Below are 27638 nucleotides of genomic sequence, written 5' to 3' on the forward strand. Positions count from 1 at the left end.
TCGGTGCTTGGGAACTCGTCAGAGATCGTGCTGTTAAACATTTGTCCCCATCTTGCCAGCTGGAGAGCTAAACTTGGTTCGTCTCTGTGTCCTTTTTTAGCCCGCACGTTTTCTCGCGAGTCCGGCTGTTGGCTGTGGTTTGAAAAGTAGTTGTTACCATAACTTTTCTAAATGAACGCAATTTTTTGAGCTAGGAGTCTGAGCTACTGCTTGCAACAACCAAGCAGGGCCCGTGTGCAGCCGCGGTGTTAACTGGACGCGTGTAACCGCCTCCTGAGGATCGTTTGTGGGAACAACACGCTGCAATGGAGCGGTGAGGCTGCAGCTGCACGGAGGGAGGACGTCCTGCGTTACTTAGTTTGAATCAGGTTTCTCTGTGATTGACCTGTCCTGTTAGATCAACTCTCTTCACACGTGATATTGTTTATATGTGACATATCATGACTTCTAGAGACACAGTTTTTGCGATTTACGCTGAATGTACAATGCACGTTAACATATTTGGATATTTATAGTTACAGTGCATGTCTAGACTAGACATAAGTCTAGTACTAGACTTATGTCAAGTAACTGTAAATTAGCCTCATAGTAACTTAGAAGAATGACTGCTTTGACACAACAGCGCATTTCTCCTATAAAGCACATTTTTAATTCAGAGCTATTATTTAAGGGTTAAATGTTATCTGTGAATATTGCTTTTTAAAAAGTAAACGTAAATTACTGTGCAATTACTGTTCTTTATATTTTGCTAGAAAAATGGGAGATTTGTTGAAAAAAATGTGTAAACTTCAATAGAGTGCAGTGTATAAGACAAAAACAGAGTTGGTACAATTCCAACCATGTTGTAAGTCAATATTTGCTATGACCAAATTTATACTTCAACACAGCCTGAACTCTCTTAGGCACACCTTTAGGGGGCTTCTTAAAGGACATTTGAAGTTCTGTTTTGTTTTTTCATGTTAGCTGCCTTTTGTTTTTGTTCTCTGTCAAGATAATCCCTCTAAAGTAATGTTGAGATCCAGCTGCTGGGGAGGCCAATCTATGACTGAGCTAAATCAAGACTTTAGCTCATTGACTTCTCCAATGAGTTTTCTTTATTTAACGTAAAGTTAAAAGCACTATGAGCTGATCGGGTTGTCCGTCTGTGGCCTTTAGTGCAGCGGTCCCCAACCTTTATGCCCGACAATATTTTCATGGACCGGCCTTTTATTCATAACACACGTGAAAAGACCCAGGAAAACCGAGTAAACGATAACAAAATAACGCTGAAAACCGATAAAAACCCTGAAAACTATACATTTCACACCTGAGCCTCAACTCTCGCGGCCCGGTACCAAACGACTCACGGACTGGTACCGGTCCGAGGCCCGGGGGTTGGGGACCGCTGCTTTAGTGCATTTTAGGTGATCTTTGCAAAGTTCAGCAGGCTAACTGTGATCTTTTCAGCCCCAGCAGGTCTGCTACGCTTGAGCTCTACAAGGCAGCCATGTTGCTGAGTGGAGTTGGTGATGCCTTGGGCTACAGGAACCAGCTGTGGGAGTACAATGAATCAGGACCAGCTATTCACCAGGTCAGTACTGGACCAGCAAAGCATTTCCATCCAGGGTTCCTATTTTTTCTTATGCATAAAGATGAAGGTATCATCTAATTTATGAGTTACATGTAGTTTTTATTGATGATGACTTAGAAGGGAGTTATTAAGAAAGGAGTGTTCATCATCATCCTCTCTGTCCATGCAGGAGCTTCAGGAACTTGGTGGCCTAAAGAACATCAAGGCTGAGCTCCCTGACTGGCCTGTGAGTGACGACACAGTTCTGCATCTGGCTACAGCTGAAGGACTAGCAACAGGCGAGTCCAAAGCCACATTAAAACATTTTGTTCTACTTGGTTTTTCCTCTGTTGCACATCTTGCTGGAAGCGAGGAGCTGATTGGATTGACCTTACAGCCGCTGTTCACGCCTCTTCAAGAGCTCCACAAAAAAAGGTCAAATCTAATTTCCAGCCTTGCCTTGATTTAGCGCTCTATTAGGTGCGACCCAAGTGGGGGAAAAAGAGGCAGAAATTCAACTTGACCTTTAGTGGGATACGGCAAACCAGGCAGTCCTGTTAACAGATCAGTTACCTCTTTAAAGTCTGCAGTTTGAACAATGTGTGTCATCCTAACAGGAAAGACTGGGGAGGAGCTCATGCATGAGGTGGCTGCTCGTTATGTGGAAGCCATGAAGGACATGGAGGGCAGGAAACCAGGGCCTTCGAGCATTCTGGGTAAAACATCATTTTGAAGTCATTTAACCCTCCTGCCATCCTTTAAAAAACTCACACCCATCACCCTAGGGACCATTCTCAGCCACGCCATAAAAAGACCATATATCCATATTTTATTCCACTTTAAATTAGCCAACCTTGTAAAACTACTTCTCCCTGAAATATTCATGTAAAGTTTTAATTATATTTTCGTTGTTTTAACCCTTCAAATCCCAGTGTTATTACATGAGCGCCCTGTGTTATAAGCCCCAAAACCCAAAAAACGAAACTAAATATTTCCACAAAAAACCAGTTGAAGTAATATGTGATTGTCATTATAAGTAGGCCTTTAGATGGACCAAAGATTGGCACCAACATACATTTTGACCTGCCATTATTTTTTTTGCATTTTTTTTGCAATTTAAAAATTAAAACTTCAAGGCCCTGAGTCTTCATTGACATCCAAGAAAAGAAGAAAAAATAAAATCATATGATGATAATTTGGGGTTGAAAAATAGCGTTTATAATGGAAGTCAATGGGCAGAAAATGGTCCCCAGGGTGATGGGTGTGGGGATTTCTGCTGCTCAGCCATTTTAGGCTGATTTAAGGAATTCACACTGGAATATTAACATTGACAGGTAAAAACTATCCTGTGGCAAGTTTGGTTATATTCCACTGAACACAGTGGAAATGGCAGCCATTTAACACATAGCAGTGGCACAAAAAGGTCCCAAGAAGGCAGGAAGGTTAACATCTGTTTATGGAGGCGATATAGAGCTAAAGCTTTGTTCTTTTAGGGGTTTCCCAGCTAAAGCCTGGGGAGGAAGGGGGATACAGAGTGGCATATAACCCTGACGGGACAGGCTGTGGAGCAGCCATGAGGTCCATGTGCATTGGCCTGAGGTAAAAAGCTCTTACTTTTCAATCTTCATGTTGTTTGTTCTTTCCCTGAGTCCGCAGTGGGTTTGGTTATTACTTTTTAATTGGCAATAATTCTGAAATATGGCTGTCTTGAGCAGATGCAGCACATCTTAATCATGAACTGAGTCTGAGTCGTGCTTTTTCTGAGAGAGTGTTTTGCTGTGTTCTCAGAGCAGTTTTTTAATAAAAAAGTAAGTGAAAGGCGTTCCAAATTATTATTATTTTTAATTAAAATTTTTAATTACATTAGGTTAATTAGGTAGTCCTATTTAGAACTCTTATTCGAGTGAGAGTTGTGTACAAAACCCACATATAAAAAATGCACAGAAACATGCATGCTAGTTGAACATAAGACAAGGATACATTGTGCATGCTCATAAATGAAGAAAAGCTCATGCAGTGTAGTTGGACATCATTTATAAAACCATTAAAATATTCCAATCAAAGCAGAAATTGTATTTTTTTTCTTTTTTTTTTAAACTTGTTCTATTTATCAACAGCAACATATTTCAATCCGTGCCACTTTTTTCATAAAAGACACAATTTTGACTAAGAAAAGAATGACCCATGATAACATATATGAGTGTATATATTAACAATATCACCACAATATCACCATAATTGTGTATAATTAATACGTAATTGTATAAGTGCAGATAAAATAGTTAAGAAACAAGATTTGTTTCTCTATAAAAAGCTCATCTTTGTCTTTAATTTTCTTTTTTTTCTTTTTTCTTTTTTTTTTTTCTTTTCTTTTTTTTTTTTTTTTTCCTTTTTTTCTTTTTTTTTCTGGAAGTCTTTAATTTTCTTAACAGGTGTTCCACATGGGTCTTAAAAGCGAGTCTAGCATCCAACCAGGGTCCTAAGTATGCAAAGTAATTAACAGTTTAAAGACTAAGAAGAGTTTGAATATGGACTGTACCATCCCATACTCTTGTCTTTATCTAATTCTAAAACAAGCTTATTTTTAATAAGAGAATTTTGAAATGTATCAATAGCGAACTGTAGATTTTTAATGCAAAGGAAGAGACTGTGGTATATATAGTGGTGTCATCTGCATAAAAATTGGCATTACAGTTTTGGGTGGCAGAGAGTATTATTTGTGTAAAGGGCAAATAAAAGAGCTCCAAGAATAGATCCTTGTGGAACACCTGTACAAATGGCAAATGGACTTGACCTGAAGTCTTTTGGAGACTATTTTAATTCTGTTAGAAAGATAATCAGCAAACTAACCAACATCTAAACTGAGAACCATCTTTGTGCTAAATGCAATACAGATGAGGACAGAATTATTTCTGTGTTTCTAGTTTTATTTTTGATCCTAAATTATTTTACCGAGCACAAAAGTCTAGTATTATAATGTAAAAGGTAAATCCATTTTTATTTGTGTATCACATTATACAAGAAATAAGTTTAATATCCTCAACGTTACAACCACCCAAAGACAATAATGATCCCAGATCCAGGTCCAAGTCATCAGTTATAATAGTCCACATTGGCTGAGAGTAATATTTTTCTCTTGGACTCTGTTTATCTGTTTTTGAGGTGCAAAGTGTTGCCCTTCTTATGCAACTCACATGACTTTCAAAGGTGAAGGTTTCCTGTGGAGTTTTTGACTTCTTTGTGGGGTTTTTGTCTCCTGCATAGAAGAGGAGGTCACACAGGTGATCTCACGTTATTCTGCTCATCTACATGTAGCAGAAACAAGGAGCAATATTTAATATATGTATACTTTACTTATTTTAAGTTTAAGATCTCTCTTTCAGGATACCCCCGGGGGCAAGAAACAAAAATCAGTCATGACAGTTAATGCAGTTGAGACAAAACTACTAAAATAAAACTGTTATTTAATATTAGGAAGGTGATCTGCAGTTCACTCCATTGAAATAGTTCTTAGTGTCTAAAATGAGTGATTCAAGTTCATCTGTTAACGTAGACTGCATTAAAAAAAAAAACGAGCTTATGACTATAATGCTGATTTTGACTCTTTGACAGTGCCAGATATGCTGAGTTTTTATTTTTATTTTATATAAAAACACAGAAAAAGTGAAAAATATCTACTATTAGCATTTTAACAACAAATAATTTACTAGTTTTTTTTTAGCTCTCAACAAATACTGATAATTCAATTATTGGAAGAATAACAGCTTCTTTATGGAAAAAACATGTTTTTCCAGACGTATTTATCTGCACCATACTAACTCAGAATGATGATGCTCAGAAGTTCTGTGCATGTCAATGAGAAAACCTGAATATTTCAGGTGATAGATATTATCTTCCTTAATAAATACTGATAAGGTCTTTAATATTTCATCCCCATCAGGTATCCAAAGCCCGACCAGCTGTTGTCATTGGTGGCGGTTGCTGTTGAGACAGGCAGAATGACCCATCCTCACCCCACGGGCTTCCTGGGAGCCGTCGCGTCAGCCCTTTTCACTTCATACGCCATCCAGCGCAGGCCAATCACAACTTGGGGTCTGGGCCTGATAAACGAGGCCTGCCCAATAGCAAAGAACTTTGTTGAAGGTCGAGGCTATGCCGTGGAGGAGACCGAGAGAGACTGGGGCTACTTCTGTGACAAGTGGCAATGGTATGGGCTGCTGAAATTGAACCTTGTTAGCCTGTCATGTTGAATTCAGATTAAAGTTTCCAGCATCAGCAAGTTCTATTAACCTATTTCAGCGTCAAGGTTAACAGACGGTGACATGAAATTGTACTAAAATGTCACCGGTCAGGTTTACTTAAGCAGAACAAATGTCATTTTTATCCTGCAGTACTACATCCTCTGACAAAGATCAATGTAAGTGCAAAACACTATATTCAGGTAAATGTGCGAAATGTGCCTTTTATATTTCTGGTAACTTGATGTAATATATGCTTGAATGAGATCATGTGATATAAAGGAAGAGTTTGTTATTTTGGGAAATAAACTTACGGACTTGGTTGGCTATATAGTGATTACACTGGAGGTACAGCCATCCTGTAAAGTCCAGTATTTGAGCTTACACTAATAAATCACATTGCAAAAGAAAACTGATGACAAATGCAAATTAAAACATGCAGAATACTTTTTAACATGAAATTCTTAATCACAAAAAGTAAGAAAACTCAATTTTCCTTCAACTTTCATACCGAACAGAAAAACTGCTAAGTTGTACAACAAAAGCAAAATGTTTCCAGATGGTCTAATTATAACTGAGAAACCCCAGAGTGAATCCTGCAATTATTGCAATATATATGAAAATGCTACACTGATGTTCAGAGTACCATCTGGAAACGCCACAATATTTGGATTAGCTGTCTAAAAATCATTTTTTAATGACTAACACATTTTGTGACAAACATTTTCATATTAAAGTATTCTTTAATATATATATTTATATATTAAGAAATTATCGCTAGTTGAATTTTGCAATGTTATTTTAAAAGTGTGCTCAAATATGGGACTTTAGAGGACGGCGTTATTTTTTGAATATTCGAACTAGCCAATTATCAGACATGTTTTGATATTTTATTTTTATATTACATATATGAAGCTAAAGAAATTCACTGCGATTATTATTATGTATGTTCACATTTTAAATCTGGCAAATCAAAAATGATTGAGTCATTTTGGTGATTTGAGATGGAATGACGAGTGATTAAATGGTAGGAGTAGCTACTGGACACAGAAATATATTTTGATTTTGTCCAAAGGTAATAAAAAACAGACCTTTTTGTAGAAACAGTCATGACATGACTGCATTGTGTTTTATTTTTTTCATTTTAACAGAGAGAGAATGACACAGGTAGACCGTGTAGATGCTGTGAACCCCCCTTTCCTGTCTGCAGGTACTTGGATCTGAGGGGCCTCGCTCACGGTGTGGGCCCTGTGATTTGGCCTGCCTCTTACAGCCCTGCTGAAAGAGACGAAGCCTATAAGAGCTTCAGCTTGTCAGGGTGGGCCGGACGCAGTGGCCATGATGCTCCAATGATAGCGCTGGACGCCTTGCTGGGCGCAGGTTCAGACTGGGAAGAGCTGATGAGCAGGGCCGCCTTCCATGGAGGTCAGAGGTCTCACTGGTGTAATGTATTATAAGCTGTGAGTGAAGTCTTGCACTAAATGTAAAACCTTTACCTAAAATATGTGTTTAATTATATTAACACAAACTCAGCTTTAGTTTGAAGTCTGCTTTTTCTTTTTGACAATCTTTGGTTTAGTTTGATAGTGACTCCGGTAACCATCATGTTTATATATTAGCCAGCATTCCTCTCGTTTCAAACATTTACACACAGTCACTCAGAAAAAGGTGTTGTTGTTTTCAAGCAATGGATTATTAAATCCCTGTACAAAGTAAGTTATTAAACTAACAGCACCACTTGAGATGCACTTTCACCTAATTGCTAAATAATGTAACTACAGGGAACTATGAAGAAGGTATTTGGTGTATCCACTGACAGAGGAAGAAGACGAGGAGACATGATGGAGACAAATTGAGGGAATTGTGGCTGAGATGACAGAAAGTGGATAAAAGATGTTGTATTTGTAGCTGCCAGGCAGAGGAAAGGAGGCAGACCTCAGGGTTCATGGAAGTAGTGGAGGAGGGCCTGCAGAGGGTTGGTGTAACAGAAGGGTGCTGATCAGCTGTGGTGACCCCTAAAGAGAGCAGCTGAAGGAACAATGTAACCTTTCGTACAACTTCAAAGAAATCTTGTAAATTCCCTGGAAATTTCTCTCCCATGTAAACTGAGTTCGACTGGTTGTTGCTTAAGCAGTTTGTGTCTCAAAGTGCAGATAATTAGAAACTAATGTGATTTCTGAACTCAGGAATGCAAATGTGTTGCAAATGCAAATTGTACTGCAATTGCACCCAATACTGGTCCGTTTTAAGGAAAGTAGCAACTTTGTGAACATGGAACAAGACTTAAGAAGTAAATCAGACATTAAACGGACAGCTTGATGTCAGCTGATAAAGTAAGGCATGAAGATTAAGCTGCCAGTTGTTTGACTTCTCAATAATTATGCAACAAGGTGTGAGACAAACTGTGTGAATGAAAAAAAATCCGGTGTCTTTGTTTAGTAAGAGAAAAAACAAACCAGAAGTACACCCTGGACAGGATCACCAATTAACCCAACCTCACTCTGTTTTCTTTGGATTGTGGGAGAGAACCTGTGAACCCCACACAGAAAGGCCTCGGCCAAATGGTGGGTTTGAACATGGGACCTTCTGTCTCTGAGGCAACAATATTAATCCCCACCAAAGAAGCCAGTCTAGTGATAGATGGATGGTTATTATTTCTAATAATAATATTAAAAAAAAATCATTAGTCACTTTTAAGATGGCCACAAAGATAAATGATAAATATCAGTGATGCATTATCACGCACACTAACTGCTCACTCTGCTCTCATCTCTCTTGTCCAGGTGACAGCGACAGCACCGCAGTGATTGCGTGCTGCTGTTGGGGTCTCCTCTACGGATTGCAGGGGGTCCCCGAAGGCAACTACGCCAACCTGGAGTACCGGGAGCGACTGGAGCGCAGTGCCGAGCAGCTCTACGCGCTGTCACACTGAGGAAGGTCGCTGCAACCCCGCCGTGCTGACAGAGCGTGTCCCGGCCCGCTGCGGCAAGGGGGAAACTGGGCCACGCACACTGACACACTGAAGTAGAGCTAGCTGGTGTGCTCAGTAGTACATTGATTTAGAGAGCTGTCACTGAGCCACAGTATGTTGTCATAGTCGCCTAAAGGGGAAGCAGAAGCAGTGTCCTACTAACCTAAAGAGTCCTCTCTGCCAGAACAAGGACAGAGTGCCTCGTGATGTTGGCACGGAGGCTAGCGTATAAGCAGGGGTCCCCCTAGTGACCGTTTTAAATCAACATATTTGCTCCTGTGAGCAGAACGAATCCAAGCTAATGAGAATATGAAATGAATGAGCAGCATCCTCTGGGAGGTAATTTGCTTTGTTTTGTTCAACCTGACATAATGACAAACGCTCCAGCCTCAAATTAAATGTGCTTTTGCTAAAGGATAATGAAAAATAAATTGGTGTGCCTCATGGTCGTTAACTCCTGAAGTGAGAAGGCAAACTAATGCTCCAGACAAAAACATAATTAACAATACAATAAATTAAACGCTTTGTAGTTGAGTTGAAAACTTTATTTTTTGGTCATTGTTTATTTTTAAATTTTTTTTGTCTTGTCCATTTTTTTGTTTTTTAATTAGATTTTCCTACAAGGGAAAAGAAGGGGAAAGGGGATGTTTGTAACTACTGGATAGAGTTTAAAAAAAATTTGCTAAAAGTCCTCATCACGTCTTCAAATCCCTCCTTTCCTGTATTCATGAGAAACAGTCCGTTTCTCATTTGTGTCGTAGTACAAGGCTAAAAAACAATTCTGGAAGATAAAGAGTCTGCTGCTGTTTTCCCTCCGCGCCTGGTCCTCCCAGTAAGGTGCCTCGTGTCTCTGAATAGGGTAAATAAAAAGTCGGGGAGAAGAGCGGGACAGCACCAGGGGTCAGGCGCTGCTGCCATCCTGTCACCTTCATCGTTAGCATTAAAAAGCTCCTCCTAGTGCCGCACGGACACCGAGGTTTGTACTGAAGAAGCGTAAGGTGCTGCGAGGTTTCTGATTTCTTCTCTGCTCCGTGAGATCCTGTCAGTTTCTTTGTTTTAAATGAGTCGCGTTCACTCTGGGCCTCTCATCCAGCAGACGGGGATTGGGAGAGGGGGAGAACAATCTGGGAGGTTGCAGAGAGGCTTTAGTTTCCAGGCGGATGGAAGGAAGCGGGGTGTGGCTGGACCTGCATCGCTGTGGGAGGTAAACAAAAATAAAACAGAGCCTGTAAAGCCCGCGCTTCAAACGACCCCTTTGTTTGACCCATAAAAGGGAAATCTGAGGGAGGGGTTGTGTGATACCTTGCTGGATGTAGAAGTGTTGGTGTGCTCCTTGCTGAGGTCCGTGTTGGGGGTGCTGGGGCACTGCACCAGGGCCCTGCTGAGGCTGCAACATTACTATTTGGGGCTGACCATGGCTCCCCGAATGGTGGGGACCCGAAATGGCTCCTTGAACATGAGCCTGGGGGACAACAAGATCAGTTGACATGGTTTAGATCAGAAGTTAAAACACCACCTGCTGAGAAAAGGGGGAAAACAGGAAAATGGAGCACATACCTGTGCTATCTGTCCAAGGGGGTAGGTGGGTGGGATGCCCTGGTGACCATGGATGCTGTACCCCGGAATGGAGTAAGAACCCTGTGGAGACGTGTGGCCAGGCGGCATGTTGGGTGGGGTGGGTGCTGACAAGGGGCCTGAGTGGTACAAGGACTGGGGCTGTGGGCCCGACTGGGCGTTCTGAAAAGCACATCAAGGTGTGAAAATTCATCAAGGGCCATAAAAATAAAGCTGTAGAGAAGGAAAAGGTGCACATGTGCCTTTTCCAAAAGTGAGATTAGAACAAGTGCTATGCTTTTCAGCTTATTATTATTATTATTATTAAGTCAACATATCTAAATAGATCACCAAAAATCAACCTGATAGTGCAAGCTGCTTAATTTCAGAATTCATAGTGTAAGCTTAAAAAGAAAAAGCATCTGGACTTCTTTAAGTTGCTTGAAGACGTTTACCTCTCATCTGAGAAGCTTCTGCAGTTTTAGGGTCAAATGATGGAGAGTCCCAGATTTAACCCCTGTGGGAGTGTCCCCCCAAGAGGGACAATGGATCCCCTATTGATCCTCTAACTAATCACACGAGCCAAGGTGTGAAAAACGGTGTAGGTCACAATCAGCCAAGGTTTTGGATGAGCTCACTGTGAAACCTAGCCCCACCCTATCATGTGATCAAATGGCCCAGGATGTGAGCGGGCGCTAAGGTGTCTGCCATCTATTATCCAAAACTGGATTATAGATGGCAGACTCTGTTCAAAGATGGTTGTTCACGGCAACTTAAAGAAGTCCAGACGCTTTTCTTCCCAAGCGCCTTAGACAATGATGACCTGGATGATTGAGAACCTTCACACATATAATTGGAATGAATTCTGAACATATTTCACACAATCCAGTCTGAAAATGTAAGGTGTGTCGAAGCTGTTGACATAAAGCAGCAATGAGCAGCCCACACTGCACAGACCAGGTGGACGGTCCCTTCTCCTTTTCGGGGGCGTCCTACCTGTCCAGGGCTAGGTGCAGTGTGCTGGGGTGGGGGCTGATTGCCTGTTGGTGTACTGGAGGGCTGAGGCTGATGAACTGCGCCTGTGTGATGGGAGAATGACTGTGGAGCTACAGAGGAAGAGAATTCACGTCAGGGTCGACTCTGTATCTACAAATCAATCGATTCGGGTCACGTGGATATTTTGTCGTTCACATCCATCTCCACTCACCGTAGATGCCCTGCTGTGGGCCTTGAGGTCCATCTCCCTGTGCAGAGAACTGGGGTCCTCCTGGTGGACCGAGGGCTTGTGGGTGGGGACCCCCACCTTGACCTATCATCCTGGCTCCACCTTGCAGCATTGAGTACATGGGCTTTTGAGGATGGAGAAAAGAAAGGAAAAAGGTGTTATTCTGCTGAATGAGAAATAATGTAAAACCCCGACTACAGAATGTGTTTGGAGGGCAGACGTGCTACCTGTCCAGGGTAGGGTGTCATGGCCTGGATGACCTGCTGCTGGCCATACTGCTGAGGGTTGTACTGAAGGTAGGACTGGGGGTAAGGGGACGCTACCAGCGGGGCCCCAGCAGCTGATGCAGCTTGCAGCATGGGGGGTGCTGAAGAACCATGGTCAGAGCGCTGAGCCACAACCGAGCCTAATGAGAGGAGCCAATCATCAAGAGAACAGAAACATGGAGGACAAAAACACCATCTTTCCCGTTCCTCACTGCAGATTCCAGAGTTCAGTCGTCTCTAATTTAAGTGTTTAAGCGTTTCTGCAAGTTTAAAGCATGACGGCTCTGTGTTTCACAGCAGATCACAACTCAAGGTTAACATTGAGGTAACAGTCAGCACTTTCTCTGGAGCCGAAAGTCAAGCCTCTGACAAGAGCTGACAGGAAATTCATTTTAAATATGTGGGAAACAATATAAAAAGCACACGCTGCAGTTACCTTTTGCTCTGGGGTATTTTCCCTGGCCCACTGTAGACATGGTGTACTGATACATTTGTGGGGGCTGAAAGACAAAAAGATGAACAGGTGAGCACAAGAACTGTGGCTTTAATGTGAAAAGAAAAACTGCAAACAGTATCCGATTGCAGTTCCACGTGAATATTTGGCTTTTTATTGGCATGTTTCAAATGCCAGCAAGATATTTGTAGAAGGTGTTAAGCACGACATTTAGAGAAAAGACGCCTTAAGTGACCATGTTTATTTATTTTTGGCTTGCGTACCGGCACAGAGTGGATCTGTGAGATGTAGGAGGAGAGGTAGGGTTGGGGGTTGTAGAGCGGCCCCTGTCCTCCTGGATGCTGCAGCACCACGGGGCTCTGAGGAGTTGGCCGAGGTGGGGTGGGCGCAGTGTTGGGCTTCGTCTGTCAGAAACACATCACGGTTAAATAAATATAGATTCAATATATGAAATAATATCTTAATTTCTGTGTGTGTTTTTTAAGTTTTAATGACTTAACAGATTCAAGTGTCTTACCATAGGCATCTGAGGTTTGATAGGATTGAACTCTTTAGCATTTGGGTTTAAGGTTGATTTCTTTACTTGGCTGCAAAAGAGAAAATAGTTGTTATAAATTATGATGAGTGCAATAAACTGAGTTAAAAAAAATAAATCACACAGTTCACAGTCAGAAATCTTTAGTCCTTTTATTTAAACTCACTCTGCTACGCCTTCTGTCCTCTCCGCTGCCTCGGACCTGACCTCCTCACTTCCTGGGGTCCTGGCAGGCTGAGGGGTGGCTGGGGACTGCCTGTCTGAGAGGGGTGCCGTGGCGGCAGCTGTTGTGGTGCCCAGTGTAGCTGCAGTGTCCTTGGAGGGGTCCTCGGAGACGGCTGGCAAAGGCTGGGTCTGGGAAGGACTGGGAGCTGCAGGCTGAGGTTTAGACTCTGATGGAGGATGAGCGTCTGATGGCGCGGGGTTGGCTGCGCTGGGCTGGCTGACCTCGCTTACAGCAGGAGGGGTCGTCCCTGCTGCAGGAGAACTGGGAGAGCTGGAGTTAGCTCCGCTGGGTGGGAGCTGGAAGATAAAAAGGAGTCGAGAGATAAGCAGTTGGTCTGTAAAAGCAAAATTGTTGTTGTTTCATCCAACAAATCAAATAATTAATTTACTATCAGACATGACAGCAAAGCCTCACAACTGAGGAGCCTGTTATAACTACTGAGGTTTAATTTAAGTTCACAAGAATATAAAACGTGTTGATTAGCAATCCCGCTATAATAGGTCATAATAGTATCCAAATGAGGAGTACTGTTTCTAAGAAAAGGTGGAAAAGGAGACTGTGAAACACAAGAATCTTGAGTCCAATCCAACAATGTGCACAGAAACAGAGTCATAACAGATTAATCTGAGGCTTTGCAGCAGCCTGATGTCATAATCAACTTTCAGCTCAGTCACATTTAATAACAATCGAGTATTGTAATCTTATGTGCCTTTTATTTTAGACATGTACTGCCTGTGAATTGCTGGGCTGACACCAATGTTGTAAAATAATTTAATACTGATCATTGTTTCCTTTTTACTTTGTTACTGTGGCAGTTCAATTGAATAAAAGCTGTTACTGGTCAGTGACACTGTAAAGACCGAGATGGATGACTAGCATTGAGCGTCATCTGCTAAAGTTGATCATCACAACATGATTAAGATGGGAGTGATGTTGGAGGGAGGTCTGACATCACTGATGTCAGCACGCAGCCTTGTGATTGGTGACGGATTTTCTCATTTCACACGTCGCTGAAACACTCTTACCCTGAACTCTTTGCCAAATTTTCGCAGCTCCTCAATGTGGGACCTCTGCTGAACCGACGGCGCTGGTGGAAGAGAAAAGAGTTTTGAGAACTTCAAACAACAACACAAAGGGTGCGTAACTAGGCAAAAAGCTCACTTCCAGCGTTTAGCCAGCACCAAACTTAAATACCTTTACTCGTCTTGCTTTCCTCTGTTGTGCTCGGGCTCTCGCCGGAGCGTTCCTTTGCAGCTGCACCGAGGATCTCATTCACTGTGAAAACGGCACAATAATCCAGTTAGTTGCAGAATTTCTAATTCCAAGCTGATGCATACTGTTAAGAGCCTCGTGCTTTAACTTTCATTTTAAAATTGTTCTATGAACACAAACATTAGGAGAGACTGTACCATCTACAGGGAAGAGAGGGGCGGGGCCTGATGTCTTCTGAGCAGGCAGCGAGACAGAAGATGTGTCCAAGTAAGGTGTGTCCTGGGAAGAGCCTGATTTAGGGGAACGAGTAGCTGTAAGAAAATTGAAAGTGAAGTTAGTTTGATTGAATTTCATAATTAACATGGGGGGTGACCAGAACGTCACTGTACCTGTGGACTGAGCGTGAGAGTTCTGAGTGCGGCTTGTCCGGCTTGACTGTGGAGGTCTTTGGGCTTTAGGAGAGGTCCTTGCAGCAACTGAAAGCACAGAAACATCTGCTTTAGCGACAGGCATAGATGCTACAGCTGTGAAGTCGATCCTGAGAAAAGTTAACACACTCACCTCCATTAACTGGTCTGCTAGCGTCGGACAGCGAGTGCGGGAGTGAGTGGGAATGAGGAACCGTGTGTCCGTGTGGAGCGGGCGGGCTGGCTGGGGACGGGACAGTTGAAGCGGAAGCTGAACTGGATGATGGGCCGCCAGGTGAAGCAGGCGTGTAGGGGCTGGCTGGGCCGGAGCCTGGACTCGGGCTGGCGTTTCCCTGTGGGTGGTGAGGGGCGTAGGCACCGACACGACCCGACAGAGGGCTGCTTCTCTCTGAGGGGGTGACACCGGGCTGGGGCCCAGCTGCAGAGGGCAGGGGTGGTTTTGGGGACGAGGAGGATGGAGGGTTGGAGCGGTAACCTCCACTCAGGCGATTGTGAGATGGAGGCCCGCCAGAGCCTCTCTCAGCTCGTTCCCGGTTCATCTCTCTTTGACGCTGAGGTAATGGAATGTACTTGCCCTCCCTGGTGGAGAAAAGAGGGGAGCAAACGCGTTTCAAACTTTACTCTTTAGCTTTAAGTTGGAACCCCCCCACAAAAAGAGGGGGAAAAAAGTGAGTGAACACCTAAAATAAGTACAACCCTTATATCTATGTTCCTGACAAGCATTTCAGAATAAACCTCCTCTCACCTGTTGCTGGCTCCTGGACTGTCTCTACCCCTTTCCCGTTCTTTGTCACGTGGGCTCTCACGGCCCCTCTCTCGATCATTGCCGTCCCGCGCCACGGCGCTGAACTTGTCCTCCTCGGTTCTGCCCTCATCATTTTCCAGGTTGACACGACTGCGGTACTGGGGGCTCGACTCAATCTCTTGGGCCAGGCGGGCAGCGCGTGCCTCCCTCTGCCGATAGTTCTCAGAGTTGCCCCTCTCCAGCGGTACACTGGGCGGTGGGAGAAATAAAAACTGACTTAATCTGCATGTTTGTGTCAGATGTGTGTCCTACAGTAAAAATACTGATACTTATAACCTTACTGACTAGTTAAGGGAATGTTTTTGGCGTATTTTACAAACTGCTGCAGTAACTTACGTGTACATTGAGAGGCTGGAATCATACGTTGATGTGACACCATATTTGACTTCATTGTAACGAAACATCTCGTTGGCATCCCAGCCGTTAGACTGGAGACAAAAAAAAAGGGAGATTAATGGGGTAGTAAAGGAATCAGCGCAAGAGTTAACAATAAGTAACAGTCTGTATACACAGAAACTTGACAGAGTGTATGAAACCTACTGTATCAGTTTCCAAATCGTAACTCTCTCCGTTGCTGTCACCTCCGTCCCATCTCTGCAAAACCTTCTCTTTATGTTCTCCATTGATGCGGCTGGAGCTGATGGCTGTGTCTGTGAAGGTGTCTGAAAAATCAAACGCAAGAAGACGTCAAAACAAGGTGGATAAATCTGAAATAGTTTCCCCATTACATCTGCAGCCATTCAAACTGAATGAAGAAGCGCCACGTTTACATTCTTTTAACCAGATTGCAGAAACCCAGAGCCTGCCCTGACTTGACCCTCGGCACACGTGCATTTTCATACCTCTGGTGGCGTAATTGAGGTCGACGTCTCTGCAGATCATCGTGACCAGGTCTGAGGGGCTGAAGATCATGGTGTCGGTGATGTCCTCCCTCCGTGGCGGAGCTGATGTTGAGCCCTCCTCCTCATTGCGTTTGTGTACAGCATCCACAGCCAACTCGCACTAAGGACATTGAGAAAGCACTCAGCGCTCAGCAAGTATTAAACAACCACAGAAAAGATGACCATCACTCTAACCATCACTCTAACAGCCCGAATAAGGCGGCAAACTGATGCGCATGCCTGTGTGACCTGAGCTTCTTACCTTAGAACTGAGAGTCTTAAATATGCCCTCAAATGCACTGCCATTCTTCACTTTTATGTCACATGTGGATCCCTGAGAGAGACAAGACAGTCTTTAAAAACTATAGCTAACCAGAGAAGTGTTTATATCAGTATTAAATCAATAACTGCTATATTATTTGTGGAAAAACTGCATAAAAAAGTGAAACAAATTTAACCAGTGTACAGATCCCACCATGAAATAAAGAGTGCCTTTACAGTAGGTAAGTTTACCTATAAGACTATTGTTTACAAAATAAATAATAATAATAACAACAACATGGTCTGAAGAAGACAACAACCAGCCAAATGACTCACCACAACAGCTGTGAGGAAATGAAGCATTCTGGCATTGTTATAGACACCCTCAAACACCTACACATGGGGAAACAAGGATTTTCAAAACAAAGCTTTACAAAGACGCAATATATTTAAATTAACGCGGGCTGACGCTGACAAACTAGAACAGAGTTAAACATTAACCCTCAGAGGCCCTTCGCACCAAGAAGTGCTTATTCCTGGTCTTAAGTTAATCCGTCATAACTTGGCTTTTTAAGTCCGACCCGGCAGCTATGCCTGTTACATCATCAGCTTAAACCGTCTTCTGACTATGACCGTGTGTAAATCCTGCAATTAGTCCAGAGCAGGTAAGGTAAAAATTTTTCTGCACAGGTTACGCTAAAGGTGACGTCCCGTGCCATATAACAGACTTTTTGTTTTTACACGTGGTGGAGAGAAGAAATCATAAATTACTCAAGACGTGTCACTGGATTTAAAGTTAGTGTCGAACCGCGACTCAACATCTGGCCACCTCGGCTACTTTACACGACGAACAATCCACGAGGCAAGGGTAAAACCTCTTTTCAAATGCCTCAAAAACGCCAACGTTTATATTGATTTCAATATCTTTCCACTTTTAGAAGCTGCCAGTGTCTAAACAATGACTTGTTTCCTGGTTGCGTTTTTCAAAAAATTTAATCTGTCCTTGGTGTGTTCTTGCGCTGACTGGACAGCTTGACTCTTTAATTTCACTCTTACTCAACTACCTTTACTTTCACTTTTGATCCTTTACATCTGCCGTATCAGATATTAACCAACCTCCACAGTCTTGTGTACAATCACATAACCGCACACGCAGTTTTAACCCCAATCTGATGACTGGTCATAACAGAGTAACTTTGTGGATCGGATCAGGTATAGTAAAGACCAGCTAATGCAATCAGCCACAGCTGAGTGAAGAGCAGCTGTAGATAAACCTTTCAATGGCCCTTTTACAGAGGAGGACTTTATCAAACACAGGTCATACTCATATCTGACTCCACAGGCAAAGGGCTTAATACATTGACCTATAAAATGGGTTTTACACCAGCGATGCTTCTAAATGAGTAAAATTTATTAATTATTATAAAAATTTACCCAGTATCGCCACATATTTTCCCTCCCAAGAATATTTTAAAAATGTAGTGTGTATTTGCAGTTTTGTGGATCGGGATACTTACAGGAGATGACTGGAATGATGGCTTTGCAGAAGATCGATTCCTGAAAAACAAAACAAACGTATCGCTGTTCAGAAGGAGAAGAACTTGTTTAAGTCTGAGGAGTCAGTGTCACAGTCCACATCACACACTAGAAAAATTGGTTATTCGAGAAGCAGACAAAGTTACTCAGAGTGGCAGGACAAGTTCTTATGTCACTCCTGCTCACCAGAAAAGCTCCACGGTTAATTTATTCTCAATCCACGCACTCTAACTGAGGGACTTAAAGGAAAAACTGGCATACGAACATAGATATTGTTTAAAGAAATAATATTTGTTTACAGATTAATCTCCCCCCCCCCATCTGTCCCATCCCCCTTCACCTCACTGCAGGTATGTCTGGCTCTAGAGCTTCAAGTTTCTCCCCAGTGTTTATTACCACACTGTTTGTTGATTCCCCTGCCCTCTCCCTTTTCCCCTCACCCCAACCAGTTGAGGCAGATGGTCGACCCTCCCCGGGGCCTGGCTATGCAAGTTTCTGTAGGTTTCCTTCTGTTTAAAGAGATGTTTCTCCCAACTCTCACTGCCTGCTTGCTGAAAGGGTATTGATTGGTTTCTCTGTAATATTCGTAATCCAATTTGCCCTATAATAACTGCTGACATAAATAAAATATAATTAGACATAAATAACGTATGTCAGTTTAGTTTGAATTTTTTTTTTTAATATGCGTCCTTAAGATAGAAAACAGGAAGTCTAAATCGAAAATTAAAAACACATTTCTGCCCAAAGACGTTTGATATACGACTGGAAAAGCCATGAAAGGGTGATGTAGACCAATCTGCATGCTAAACGTAACTCCACCGTGAATGGCCACTGTGGCTCGTATCAATGCTTGCTACATGCTCGGTTACAAAACAAAGACGGAGCTAACAAGACTTCAGTAAACGCGCTCATCTCACAAATCAGCAGCACACGCGACCTCGTACTGGTCATAACAACTGTGTAATGTTAACACAACCATTGTATCAGGCGTTTTTATTAAGCATTTGGGACGTGAGGTTATACATGTAAACAGTTTCTCCCTCCCCTCTCTTTCGCCCCTTCTCAACCAAAAACAGGCCAAATAAACTTTGTATCACCTCTATGCTGATTTGCTACTCCTAGCTTTCGCCACTTCGCTGATTCGGTTGAGGTTCGATTCGAGCGTGCTGATTGGTCCACATATGATGCCAATCTAAGAAGAGTGAATCCCATTGGCTCCTAGGTAAGCTCTATTTTTGGGGTTACGCCCACTGGGAAACAGCGCTTTAACCGGTAGGCCTTTAAGTCACGGGACAATCCCCGGACTGTCCTGAAAGAAAAATCCCAGCCCTCTTACCTTCCAGCCGGTGCCCTGTTGGCGTTGTTGATCCCGCTGACTGGAGAAGACATACCGGCAGGGCCCGATGTCCCGTTAGACGCCTTTCTCCCGCCGGATCCGGGTTGCTGTTGTTTCAGCATTGCGAAGCACAAGGCTTAGACAGTATCAAGTGTAAGCTCACTTAAAAACACCGATACCTCCTATGTGAAGTAGCTTTGAAAGCGAACTATCTTTAGCAGTTATCAGCTGCCCTAAGAAGCGCAGAGCCGGTGTAACCTCCCCGGCTATTGTGGCTAATCTTGCTAGGTGAACACCAGTCGCGTGTGGCCTAACATGTAAAAGCAAAAACACCTCGATAATATAACTAAATCGAACACATAACTTAACAAATTACCCCACGCTATCTACTCTACAACCACACAGGCTACGCCAAAGCAAGCGACAATTAAAAATTACACCAGCTTCCGTGTAATTATTTAGCCAAGGCTGGCTAGGTTAGCATTAGCTGTGATCCTCGGGCTCACTTCGGACGCTCTCCCTCCGGGGTTTACTTTGTATCCTCGGCCGCGTCGCCTTAAATCCAACACCGCTGAACCGTCGGTTAAAAAATTACTGCTCGGCGTTACTGTCCTCTGCCGTGGAACTTAGATTTTCAGGTTTCCTTTGGAAAACCTGCTGCGGTCGGTCAACACCTCCTCTCGCTAGGACAGCTTGACTGAACCCGCGCGCGGCTGACTGCAAACCGGCTGAAAGGGGGAGGGGGCGTTGACGTGAGCGCGCTTACGTGGAAGAATGTGTGCATTGATTAAATCAGGACTTAATCGATACCACTGTATCGCTGATATAATCAAGGATGGGTGGTCCCTGCTGTAAACGTGGCAGTCACCATACAGAACACTTAATGTTTTGTTTACAAATCACCACCTTGGTTTCTGTTAATTTAATCATCTCCCATTATTTTTTTCCTATCTGTATTGATCGCATGTATTTATTTATTAATTTATTATATTTGATTCATGATTGTAACATTAACCAAACGAAGACACCAACAGCACAGGCGAAAGGCTGAAACATGCTGAGCATCGTTTTTTTCAGTGCGTCTGTAAACCAGTTATTACGGTTGTGAGCTACAGACATCATGGCGGCCTCCATAGGGAGACTTATGTAGCAGGAGTTTGGTAATTTTCCTAAATGATCTTTGCCTTTCTGTTAGTCTCAGTTTCTGCTACAGAGAGTCTGAAATAAAAACAACAATACGCCTTCTCCCAAATAAACCGTAAGTGCATTTCAAACCTGAGGGGAGAGTTTGTTGTGGATCCACACGTGCGCTGAGTAAACGAAGCCGTATTTAAACTGTTTACGTATTTGTACGTTGTGCTCTTACTAACAGAGAGCGAGGATGCGGTTTGATTCACAGCTGTACATGTTCAACATAACAAATTTTTAGAATTAAATTGGATTTAGGGCCAAAATGCTTTGTTGATGCCAGAGGTCAGAGAAAGGCGTACTGTTTCCAGCTGGCAGGAAGGCAACAGTAACTCAAACAACTACTCCTTGCAGTCAAGGTACACAGAAGAGCATCTCTCAGTGTGTATAACGTGGACCCTTAAAGCAGATGGGCTGCAGCAGCACAAAACCACACCTGGTGTTACTTTAGTCAGGAACAGGAAACTGAGGTCAAGTTTGGAATGAACCAGCTGATATTAATCTGCAATAAATGCCAGGATTATTTTCCAGTTACTGACAGATTTCAGCCGTTGTCATCATGGCATCTATGTTTTGATTTCTTTGGATGTGTGGATTGGATGGATTGTTACTGAAATCTGGTGAGATTTTTTTATGTCAAAATCACCTTTAGAAATATATTTACTTAGAAAGTTGGTGACATGTTCATTGCTTATTTTACCCACTGTAAACAACAAAGTTATTTTTCCAAGTTGAGAGTTGAAATAAAGCTGATGGGTCACGAAAGTAATGGAGTATCTAACAGGGATACACCATCATTTAACTTTTACTCTGACAGGTGTGCGTCTCACATGTTGAGAAAGAAGCTTCCCTTCCTGCACAGTCTCCTCTCACCGGTTTCCAGACATGTCGGTCACCTCACCGGACATCAGTATGATGTCATCGTGGTGGGCGGGGGTCACGCAGGGACCGAGGCAGCGGCGGCAGCAGCCAGAGTTGGGGCTGAAACACTCCTCATCACGCAGAAAATTCACACCATCGGTGAGGATAAAGGGACACCTAAACAAAGAAGCTCTTTTTCCTCCAGCAGGGAAAACTAGACTTCTCTGATAATATTCCCACAGGTGCTCTGTCCTGTAACCCCTCCCTGGGAGGAGTAGGGAAGGGCCAGCTCGTGAAGGAGGTTGATGCTCTGGATGGGCTGTGTGGTCGGGCAGGGGACTGGGCTGGGATTCATTTCTCCATCCTGAATCGTAGAAAAGGGCCTGCCGTGTGGGGTCCGAGAGCCCAGCTGGACCGTCAGCGCTACCGAGACTTCATTCAGGTTAAGAAAAAAACCCAAAACTTGAATTACTCGTCCATTAAAGTAAAATATTTGTCTGCGAGTGAATTAAAATGTTTGTTTTCTACATATTTTTTTTCTTCAGTCCGAGCTGCTGTCCACTCCCAGGCTGACCGTGGTGGAGGGCTCAGTGGAGGAGCTGTTGGTAACAGAACCAAACCCGGGGGAGCCCGGGCACCACAGAGTCACTGGGATACGTTTGGGTACACAGCAGATTACCTCTTTTAAGGACAAGGACCTAAATGGCAAACGGTACATATTATACACTGAATTTACTTTCTCATGTTTTTTGCACTTCCTGAACAACCAGCTAATGGCAGCCACGCCATCTCAGCCAGATCAGTGGTTCTTACCACTGGTACGTTCCTGTCTGGCTCCCTCTTTGTGGGTCAAACTACCTCCCCCGGGGGTCGGATTGGAGACGCTCCATCAAGCGCTGGGCTGTCCCATACGCTGAGGGAGAGGCTGGGGCTAAGGACAGGCAGACTGAGGACCGGTACCCCTCCCAGGATTGTGAAGGACTCAGTAGACCTGTCTTTGGCTAAGCTTCACCTCCCTGACAGTCACCCGACTCCTTTCAGCTTCCTCAATACCCACACCCACTGCAAGGTACAGCTGAATGAATGGACTTTTATTCTTTAACTCACTGTCTAGTTTATTGTTCCTCCTGCTTTATTTTGAAACGTAACCCTCTGTAGCCAGAAGAGCAGCTGCCTTGCTACCTCACCTTTACTACACCGGGTGTGGAGAGAGTGGTGAGGGAGAGCCTTCAACTAAACTGTCACATACAGCAAGACACCAAAGGTCCCAGGTACACACACACACACACACACACACACACACACACACACTTTGGACTCAATGGTTTGAAACTCAGAAGGAATCACTTCAGTTATTCCATCATTTTCTGCTCATTAATGCAAAATAAAGCATGTAGATTCGTTTTAACATGAAGGTTTTTGCAAAGAAAATGCTACAAAAACAAAAACATCAGTGTAACTGTGTATCATAAAATTTTTATGCAAAACTGAAACAATCGAGCTGAATTGGAATGACGTGCAGTCTTCGTCTCTAACAGGTACTGCCCCTCCATCGAGTCGAGAGTGCTGCGCTTTCCAGGCCGAAGCCACCAGGTGTGGCTGGAGCCCGAGGGCGTGACCTCTGACCTCCTGTATCCACAGGGTCTGTCCATGACAATGCCCCCTGACATACAGCTACGCCTCATCAGAGAAATCCCTCCCATGCGCAGAGCTGAGATCCACACGCCAGGTAGGTCTTTAGATCCTGTTTGATCTGCCTAGTAACAAGTGAGAGCAGTGACAGTTCCCTCAATTCTTCCCTAATTCTAAAAAAAATGGATTGACAGAAGTAAGCTGGTTTCCAGAACTGAAAGTCTAATGTTTGTTTTCTGGGATTTCCAGGTTATGGCGTGCAGTATGACTTTGTGTGTCCCACTCAGCTGAGCCCGGCGCTGCAGGTGAAGAGCACTCAAGGTCTGTTTCTGGCCGGTCAGATCAATGGAACCACGGGGTACGAGGAGGCTGCCGCACAGGTAGCTGCTTCTTTCCTTAAAGACACACACACACACACACACACACACACACACACACACACACACACACACACACACACACACACACACACAGCTGGAAGCAGCTTAGGAGTAACTGATTTTTCTTCTTCTATCTGAGCAGGGTTTGTGGGCGGGAGCAAACGCTGCCCGCTCGGCGCTCTCCATGCCCACAGTGACGCTGTCTCGAACAGAGAGCTATATTGGAGTTCTCATTGATGACCTGGTGAGTCGAGGCGTGACAGAGCCTTACCGCATGTTCACCAGCCGGGCCGAGTTTCGAACTTCTCTAAGGCCGGACAACGCTGACCTCCGCCTGACCCCGAAGGGTAGGTGTAGCATCTTCAACGTGTCATTGTGCTTGCGTTTGTTTTGTTTTTTCCCCTTCTTTTCCTCCTCTCATTACCTTTTGTTTCCCATCAGGCTTTGAGGAGGTGGGATGTGTGTCTTCCGTGCGCTACCAGGAGTCTTTAAGAGTGAGGAACAGCCTCCAGGATGCACTGACAGCCCTTCAGGCTCTCTTTCTGTCTACATCGAGCTGGAAGAAGAAGCTTCCCAGTGTTCCCATCAGTGAGACCAAGAGCACCTTACTGACGTGAGCGATAGATATCTGCCAAGCTAATAATTAAATTTTTCATGTCACAACAGTTTAAAAATGTTTCCCGTTAATGTTTGTTTTTCAGTGGCTTAGATCTTCTTCAGTACAACGACGTGACCTTTGAAATGTTGGCATCTGCCTTCCCCGAGAGCCTTTCGTCTTTTATGGAATTCGCACAGAGACTTAAGATAGAAGGTAAGAAAAAAATAACCCCGCCTGAAATGTTAATCTACAATAAAACTCTTGCTAAAACGTTTCTCTTGTCTGTCACGCAGCTGTGTACAAGCCTCACTGCGACTTAAACAAGAAAGAGATCGAGAGAATTCAGAGGGAGGAGAACATGTCCCTGCCGCAGGACATTGACTATTTCTCTCTGCCGGTGTCGCTTTCCGACGAAGTTCGAGAGATCCTGGACAGAGTTCGACCGAGCACAGTGAGCCCACTCCTTTCAAAATAATAGTGTGAAATATTTATTTTAATAAAAGAGAAAAAATATGCCCTGACTCTTCTGCTCTGTCCTCCAGCTGGGAGCTGCTACTCGCTTGGAAGGTATAACTCCCGCTGCAGTCGTCAATCTCCTCAACTATGTGCGCGTCACAGAGAAAAAGAAGGAAACGCACAGAAACCAGCGACAGCAGGAGGCGCAGAGAGATGAGGAGCTGTGTGCAAACAGTGCCTCTTTACCTCAGTGATGCAGTCTAAAAATGACTCAAACTGTCTTGTGAAAATGTATTTATTTCTGAGAAATAATTGAAACAATAAATTAGGTATTTTAGAAAACTTTTCCTCGAGTTCCAGTGCTGCTCCAGTTACCCGTCAAGTTACCTGCAGAGGAAGTCTAATCCTGTTAGTGACATGACTGTGAGCAGCATTAAACTCCATGTGACCTTCTCTGTGCTGCTGCTGTTCATAATAATGTGGCCGTCCAGCTCAGCGGAGCCTCTCGTGAAGAAGCCAAAAGGAAACTTCCAGAAAGGCTGAGGCAAACCCCTGGGGGGTTCTGGGTAGACTGTGCTGTCAGCGAACGTAACTCTAGTGGTCAGAGCGAGAGAGGATGACAGAGGACACTGAGGAGGAAAAAGAAAACAAAAAATAAAGACAGGAGGAGAGGAATGTTAAAGGTCAATTTGTCAGAAAAAACAGAGAAAAAAGTGAGATGTAGAGAGCACACCTTGAAATTTTGACACTGGAAAAGGTATCTGGCCCCTAGGATGTAGTTTTGGGGAATGTCGAGGGGACCCAGGCGAGCCCACAGTACTTCGATGGAGAGAGAGTGAGGGAGGACACAGCCTGATTCACACGTTTCCTGAGAAGGAACAACATAAATGTCTCTGTGAAACGTGTCTGTGTACAGATACTCAGGTCAGTTTTATTTATATAGCACCAAATCACAACAACAGCTGCCCCAGGGCACTTTATATTGTAAGGTAAAGACCGTACAATAATACAGAGAAACCCCCAACAATCAGATGATCTTGTATGAGCTAGCACTTTGGCGACAGTGGGAAGGAAAAACTCCCTTTTAACAGGAAGCACTTGCTCATAGGGGGTTTGATTGTTGGGTTACAGTATAAAGCGCCCTGAGGCAGCTGTTGTTGTGATTTGGTGCTATATAAATAAAACTGAATTGAATTGCTGCGACTGGCTGAAGGGAGATACAAAGCACCGACACTAGGTGCTGCTGCAGACACCAGAACAGCTGTAACGGTGTATGGGGGTCAGATTTCGGTTATACCTGCAGGCTGAAGGGACACTCCTGTGTGAGGACTCTCGCCCAGTCTGGCTGGGAGCCCGAGCTCATGGCGATCTCATCAGGAGTAGCAAGTCCCTGCAAAATCCCATAAATCTGCGAGCGCAGCTCTGAGCAGTCGTTGGCTGGAGAGCTTGTAGCACGGAAATAAATTTTTTTTAAAAAGCAGAGGATATTGCTCATTATTTTAGCGACATCTCCACTTGTCCTAATGTAAGCTAACTAGAACCACAGACAACAGAGGCAAAAAGAAATAATGCAGACTCACCTGAATGTGCAGCCAGTGATGATGTTGTGCGTGAAGAGGATGGGCGTTCGCGTGGTTGTATCAGGGGAACAGGTCCCACTTTGTGACACCCCCAGTGAGGTCAGCTGGCTCACTGTTAAGGAGCCAAACTTCCCCGAAGCTTGGCAGATAAATTAAAAGATACAATCTTAAAATTGTAGTTAGGATACAGGCATCGCTTCCTTTAAAAAGCGACCGATGAGAGGAGATCCAACTTTAAGTCCGACTGCAGGGTTCAGTATTGCGGGAGTGGGAATCGGTTTGGTCAGCTAAAAGAGAAAAACGACATTACTTGGCACATTAAACTGTTTAAAATTAGTTTTTTTAATTCTTTTGGCTCTACCTGGAACTCTACGGAGTGCATCTGGAGCAACAGCTGACTCTGATTCACGTCGGCTAGGGTTACATCAACCGTTGCGTTTGCGAGTTCCCCTCTGCCGGTGTAAAATATGACAAACTTCACCTGCAGGAAAGGCAGAAACAGCAGAGTCAACGTCAATGTTTCGTCACACACTTGAGCACTCGTGGTTCACCACACAGTTGTGCACTTGTTCACCTTCTGCACTGCATTAATACAGGAGCTGTTCCGCAGCGTTGGTGAAGGCCAAACTGACAGGTTGGTCACTGGGATCTAAAACAGTCAGGAAAACATTAGCCTGTAAGAATAATCAATAACTGTGAAATATTAGCCCAGCAACAACTATTAAGTCCTATTTTTGCCTTTCCAGTGTAGTACATGTACTATAGACAAAGTATTTTAAGTGGAGTGTCAAAGCGCATTTACAACAGCAATGTACGACTTACCAGAAAATCTGACACTGGTGCCATCTCAGCTTTTGGGATCTGTCACAGAAAAACACGATATTAGTCCATCTGCGGTGAGAGTCTCACAGCTAATCATGCACTTAAAAGGATTTAGTGCAAATGGACTCGCTGACCTTGACGAGATGCAGGTCGGAGAAGTAGGAGTTGGCGCTGAGGCTTGGATCTGTGATGCATGACTGAGGAGTCACCATCCGTGCACAAGACAGAGACACAGACCTCAAGAACTCTACAAGAAGGGGAGGAATTAAGGTGGATAAAATGTGGCGTAGGAAACAGCGTGTTGTTGTAATAATTCTGCATGTGTGTACCAACTTTTGATAAGTAAGACATTGTTTACAGTACAATATGAGCAGAATGTGGTTGTGTGCAAGTCTTTTCCTGACAAAGTCATCACCTGGATGGCAGCACACATCACTCTAACACCTGTAAACACCTGTTTAGTAGTGATGGAGCCTTAAAACATGTGCAAGATTTCCTCTGAGCACCCCCACATGCACACAAATTGGTGTGGTGTCTCTGTACGGACTGTTGTCGTGACAAGAGAGCTGAGTGTGAAATCAGTCTACATTCCTACCGTCACCTATGGCAACAAGCAGAAAGAATGATATTGCGGCGTTTCCTCT

At 43.8% G+C, this 27638-nt stretch overlaps 4 protein-coding genes across 8 annotated transcripts in view; 2 read left to right on the forward strand and 2 right to left on the reverse strand.

Annotated features, from left to right (window-relative positions):
* Nucleotides 1-9305, forward strand: adprh (ADP-ribosylarginine hydrolase). Of its 3 annotated transcripts, none has more exons than XM_085466196.1 (8): nucleotides 1-313; nucleotides 1447-1570; nucleotides 1740-1848; nucleotides 2167-2265; nucleotides 3043-3148; nucleotides 5490-5756; nucleotides 6998-7212; nucleotides 8571-9305. In XM_085466196.1, exons 1-8 carry the CDS (start codon nucleotides 306-308, stop codon nucleotides 8717-8719), a joined length of 1077 nt encoding a protein of 358 aa, XP_085322322.1. In that variant the 5' UTR covers nucleotides 1-305; the 3' UTR covers nucleotides 8720-9305. The 3 variants fall into 3 exon arrangements, with proteins under 3 accessions (XP_085322322.1, XP_085322324.1, XP_085322323.1); XM_085466198.1 differs by having other exon boundaries at nucleotides 6998-7247; nucleotides 8571-8635; XM_085466197.1 differs by having other exon boundaries at nucleotides 304-368.
* On the reverse strand, nucleotides 9289-19599 carry LOC146703075 (ataxin-2-like protein). The gene is made up of 23 exons (XM_085466191.1): nucleotides 19478-19599; nucleotides 18123-18162; nucleotides 16942-16998; nucleotides 16607-16678; nucleotides 16306-16465; nucleotides 16004-16125; nucleotides 15800-15891; nucleotides 15404-15652; nucleotides 14792-15237; nucleotides 14620-14706; nucleotides 14428-14541; nucleotides 14213-14293; nucleotides 14044-14105; nucleotides 12959-13314; nucleotides 12775-12844; nucleotides 12521-12661; nucleotides 12240-12303; nucleotides 11765-11943; nucleotides 11520-11661; nucleotides 11309-11418; nucleotides 10316-10495; nucleotides 10061-10220; nucleotides 9289-9953 (listed from the first exon to the last, which is right to left on the reverse strand). The coding sequence occupies exons 1-23, from the start codon at nucleotides 19597-19599 to the stop codon at nucleotides 9904-9906; spliced, it is 3156 nt and encodes a 1051-aa protein (XP_085322317.1). The 3' UTR covers nucleotides 9289-9903.
* Nucleotides 19573-24938, forward strand: mto1 (mitochondrial tRNA translation optimization 1). 3 transcript variants are annotated; one of them, XM_085466193.1, is made up of 13 exons: nucleotides 19573-19630; nucleotides 21483-21685; nucleotides 21769-21968; nucleotides 22072-22189; nucleotides 22297-22595; nucleotides 22685-22797; nucleotides 23065-23255; nucleotides 23408-23538; nucleotides 23681-23885; nucleotides 23980-24151; nucleotides 24240-24349; nucleotides 24430-24587; nucleotides 24679-24938. In XM_085466193.1, the coding sequence occupies exons 2-13, from the start codon at nucleotides 21496-21498 to the stop codon at nucleotides 24844-24846; spliced, it is 2055 nt and encodes a 684-aa protein (XP_085322319.1). In that variant the 5' UTR covers nucleotides 19573-19630; nucleotides 21483-21495; the 3' UTR covers nucleotides 24847-24938. The 3 variants fall into 3 exon arrangements, with proteins under 3 accessions (XP_085322319.1, XP_085322318.1, XP_085322320.1); XM_085466192.1 differs by lacking the exon at nucleotides 19573-19630 and adding an exon at nucleotides 20679-20735; XM_085466194.1 differs by lacking the exon at nucleotides 19573-19630 and adding an exon at nucleotides 21239-21285.
* The window catches only part of LOC146703077 (tectonic-3-like), a 4801-nt gene continuing 2034 nt past the window's right edge, over nucleotides 24872-27638 (reverse strand). Inside the window, exons 6-14 of the mRNA XM_085466195.1 lie at nucleotides 27129-27241; nucleotides 26995-27033; nucleotides 26747-26821; nucleotides 26534-26653; nucleotides 26361-26459; nucleotides 26173-26276; nucleotides 25890-26037; nucleotides 25326-25460; nucleotides 24872-25221 (exon numbers count right to left, since the gene is read on the reverse strand). Of these exons, the coding sequence (XP_085322321.1) occupies nucleotides 24976-25221; nucleotides 25326-25460; nucleotides 25890-26037; nucleotides 26173-26276; nucleotides 26361-26459; nucleotides 26534-26653; nucleotides 26747-26821; nucleotides 26995-27033; nucleotides 27129-27241 (1079 nt within the window). The 3' untranslated portion in view covers nucleotides 24872-24975. The remainder of the gene's footprint in view (nucleotides 25222-25325; nucleotides 25461-25889; nucleotides 26038-26172; nucleotides 26277-26360; nucleotides 26460-26533; nucleotides 26654-26746; nucleotides 26822-26994; nucleotides 27034-27128; nucleotides 27242-27638) is intronic.

This window comes from Copadichromis virginalis, linkage group LG8 (genome assembly GCF_057382275.1).
Source record: "Copadichromis virginalis isolate Kocher_CV1m ecotype Utaka linkage group LG8, C_Virginalis_male_GT1.1, whole genome shotgun sequence".
Lineage (NCBI taxonomy): Eukaryota > Metazoa > Chordata > Actinopteri > Cichliformes > Cichlidae > Copadichromis > Copadichromis virginalis.

What these genes read in the sequence shown, in the direction of transcription:
- adprh (XM_085466196.1), top strand. An exon ending in AGGGCCTTCGAGCATTCTGG is followed by an intron (nt 2,266 to 3,042) that starts GTAAAACATCAT and finishes TTGTTCTTTTAG; the next exon opens with GGGTTTCCCAGCTAAAGCCT. An exon ending in TTCTGTGACAAGTGGCAATG is followed by an intron (nt 5,757 to 6,997) that starts GTATGGGCTGCT and finishes TCCTGTCTGCAG; the next exon opens with GTACTTGGATCTGAGGGGCC.
- mto1 (XM_085466193.1), top strand. Translation starts at nt 21,496, where the DNA reads ATGTTGAGAAAGAAGCTTCCCTTCCTGCACAGTCTCCTCTCACCGGTT. An exon ending in GCAGAAAATTCACACCATCG is followed by an intron (nt 21,686 to 21,768) that starts GTGAGGATAAAG and finishes ATATTCCCACAG; the next exon opens with GTGCTCTGTCCTGTAACCCC. An exon ending in ACAGAGTTCGACCGAGCACA is followed by an intron (nt 24,588 to 24,678) that starts GTGAGCCCACTC and finishes TCTGTCCTCCAG; the next exon opens with CTGGGAGCTGCTACTCGCTT.
- LOC146703075 (XM_085466191.1), bottom strand. Translation starts at nt 19,599, where the DNA reads ATGCTGAAACAACAGCAACCCGGATCCGGCGGGAGAAAGGCGTCTAAC. An exon ending in ATTTCCTCACAGCTGTTGTG is followed by an intron (nt 16,679 to 16,941) that starts GTGAGTCATTTG and finishes TGTCTCTCTCAG; the next exon opens with GGATCCACATGTGACATAAA. An exon ending in CACAGATCCACTCTGTGCCG is followed by an intron (nt 12,304 to 12,520) that starts GTACGCAAGCCA and finishes TTTGTCTTTCAG; the next exon opens with CCCCCACAAATGTATCAGTA.